The sequence below is a fragment of the Mus pahari genome, chromosome 19 (genome assembly GCF_900095145.1).
Source record: "Mus pahari chromosome 19, PAHARI_EIJ_v1.1, whole genome shotgun sequence".
Taxonomy (NCBI): domain Eukaryota; kingdom Metazoa; phylum Chordata; class Mammalia; order Rodentia; family Muridae; genus Mus; species Mus pahari.
In genome coordinates, this window is record NC_034608.1 from 34,898,233 (window position 1) to 34,901,403 (window position 3,171).

The 3,171-nt window shown below is 39.0% G+C and overlaps 1 protein-coding gene across 1 annotated transcript in view; it reads right to left on the reverse strand.

Moving 5' to 3' along the window:
* Window positions 1–3,171, reverse strand: part of Csmd1 (CUB and Sushi multiple domains 1) — a 1,532,231-nt gene that overhangs the window by 747,351 nt on the left and 781,709 nt on the right. The window contains exon 4 of the mRNA XM_021218735.2: window positions 1,480–1,674. Within this exon, the coding sequence (XP_021074394.1) occupies window positions 1,480–1,674 (195 nt within the window). The remainder of the gene's footprint in view (window positions 1–1,479; window positions 1,675–3,171) is intronic.

Sequence of the window (3,171 nt, forward strand, 5' to 3'; positions counted from 1 at the left end):
ATAGGGAACTTTTGGGACAGCATTTGAAATGTAAATAAAGAAAATATCAAATAAAAAGTAATAGCCGTAATAGAACTTTTCCAGAAATAAGAAAGAACTTTAAAAGTACTAAACCCCAGCTCTGGCCTCTGAAGTTTTATCTGGGCCTGCGCACTTTCCTACCTGCCCCCTTAGATTCTAATCGGTGACATGGATCTTTTATGTCATCCTGGCCCATAATAACTGACCATTACAAGTTAGCTGCAGAGCTAGGGAGCTATCATCATAAAATTATTAGCATCACAGAGAGTTCATTTGACCAAAAGATAGCTAGACAATAGGATATAAATATATGGATATAATGATTGGGAATAAAAGTTGTTGGCAGACCAACATGGATTAAAAAATAAGATTGGATTAATTAAATTTTATTTACATATTTGTTTTTGAGACAGTAATCTCTTATAGCCCAAGCTGATATCAAACTATTTTAGCAGATGATGGCTTTGGACCCTGATATTTCTATCTCTGTTTTCTAAGTGCTGGGATCACTGGAGTGAGCCACCATGCCCAGCAAACCTTTTTATTCACTATCTGATAAATTAACATCAAGTTTTACACCAGTGGGTGGGTGAGAGATTAAACCATGGAACTGCCTTCCTGACATCTCATTAAAACTTTAATAACTACTAACCTATCCTTTTATTTCTAAATCAACAAGATGGGCCTTTCTTAGAAACCCCCAATCCAGGTTTTAATACATTCTTCCTTAAAGACAGCTCTAGCACAATTATCCCACCACAGAGGTTGAACATTCCAGGGACTGGGGAAAGATGCCAACTCGCAGAAACATGGTTCATGGTTCTGTGGTTACCTTGTACCAATTGCCAGAGTGTTGGAAGAGCCTTTAGAAGAGATTGAATTGTTTAATTTTGTTTTACTCTCTTTCAATTGTAATGTGGAATGGGCAAACAAATGAGCATGAGATAAAACAAACAAGATAAGCTTAGGGACTCAAGCCTGCAATCCTAGCCCTCAGGAGCCTGAGGCAGGACGACCACTATGGATATGAGGATACAGAAATAAAACAATGAAGAAAAAGCTAGAAGAAAGAAGAAGAAATCCATAAATGATCAGGACACTTAACCAAGGTGACTCCATAAATAGAAATGTACGTCTGTGAAAGGGATAGGAAGAGATATGGACATTTGAGTTCTAACAGCAGGTTTGCTGGGCTAGCTAAGGTCTGAGCATGTTTTTTGTTTGTTTGTTTATTTGTTTGTTTTTGCTTTTTCCATGTTGTGTCTTGTTTCTTTTGAAAGTAGGGTGGACGGAAGGATATCCTGCCCAATGCTGCTTCCTTTAACTAGAAAAGAAGTTGTAGATGTCAGCTTCAAAGCCACTCCCTAGGCTCAGGCTACCCTTCTCAGGGGCACAGTGGCAGCGGTGGTGGTGGCAGCGATGGTGATGGCGAGGCAGCAACAGCGGCGGTAAACCTACCTCTGCAGAAAGGAGCTGGGAAATCCCAGGTTGCACCATTCCCAGGGCTGACAATGCAAGTCAGAATGGCGTGACCTTCCAAGATGTAGCCCGAGAGACAGCTGTACCTGATCTTGTCGCCTATGTTGAATCTCGTTCCATGGAGAACTCCTTTCAGTATCTCCCCAGGGTTCCCACACGTGTGACTGGGTAAAACTGTTGGAAGGAGAAAAGGAAGTTGAAGAAAATGTTCCAAGAAGATGCATTTATATCATAAAATAAGCACTATGTTTGAACTACTAAAATCCTCAAGTCCCCGCAATAGAAAACTAGATCACTGCACTTATGAACTAAACAGAAAATGTGTCCAGAGTTTTGAACATCTGCCCTGCCACATTTTTATAATGGCTTTAGGAAAGTGTAAACAAATGCACTTGGTTAAAGGAAAAACCTACTTATATTCATATTTTGTCTTTCATTAGCGATCTAGATTATTTTGGTAATAATGAGATTTCATATGATATAGGAAAAGCCAAAGAGCTGAGAAAATAATTTCTGAGCTGAGGTATGGTTGCATGTCATTGTGGTTTTTTTGTTTGTTTGTCTTTTGTTTTTTTGTTTTGTTTTGTATTTTTTTGCTCCGACATCATTGTTTTTAACACACACAATGCACATCATTAATTGATATCCAGTCTATATTAATCTTGAGACTGCAGCAGCAGTACCATGTCTGATGCACATCACTAATATCTAATTTATGTGCACTCCCAGATCAGTACCATACTCCTGATAAACACCACTAAACAGTATTCAAACCATGTTAATCCTCAGACCTTAGCATCACTATGATACACATCACTACACAGTATCCAAAGCATGTTTATTCTCAGCATCAGTACCACACACTGGGTAGACATCACTAAATAGTATCCAACCCGTGTTTATTCTCAGACCTCAGTTTCAGCACCACACACCTGATAGAGGTCACTCAACAGTATCCAATGCATGCTTATTCTCAGCATCAGTACCACACACCTGATACACATCACTAAACAGTATCCAGTCAAAGTTTATTCTCAGCATCAGCGCCACACGTGATACACATCACTGACCAGTAATAGACACATATTTGTTTTCAGACCCCACCAGCAGTACCACACTTGGTTCATATCACTAATCCATATCCAACCCATGCTTCAGAGATAAGATTTGCACTAAAGAATAAATAACAGAATTTCACTTAAGCCAGAGAAATGGTTCTGTTCTTAGGACCCAGGCCCAGAGTCTGTTCACTGGGCATTCTCAGCTACCTTTTCTCTATTTGTCTTTCCAAAGCAAGTCCTGTATTTGCAGTTCAAAGTTGGGTTCTCAATTCTGTTTATTCTGGAGTCTTCTTTTCACCCTGAAAGATTCTCACCCAATCTACCTGCATGGGGCAATGTCAGAGTGATTTGAGATCCCTGGCCGAAGAACACTATTTTGGATGGAATTGATACCACTTGGTGGAAAGGATGAGAGACAGGTGGCTCTGTAATTTAGGTTTAAAACTTAGTTATCCCACCAGGAATTCAGTGCTTTCTATGAAATAGTCAAATATTTTAAGAGACCTACTGTTTTAAAAGAATATTTTTAAATAAAAACCAATTTCTAAAGAAGTAAGTTATTTTCTTTCTGTACTTATTTCATGCCTCTGTGTGTGTGTGTGTGTGTGTG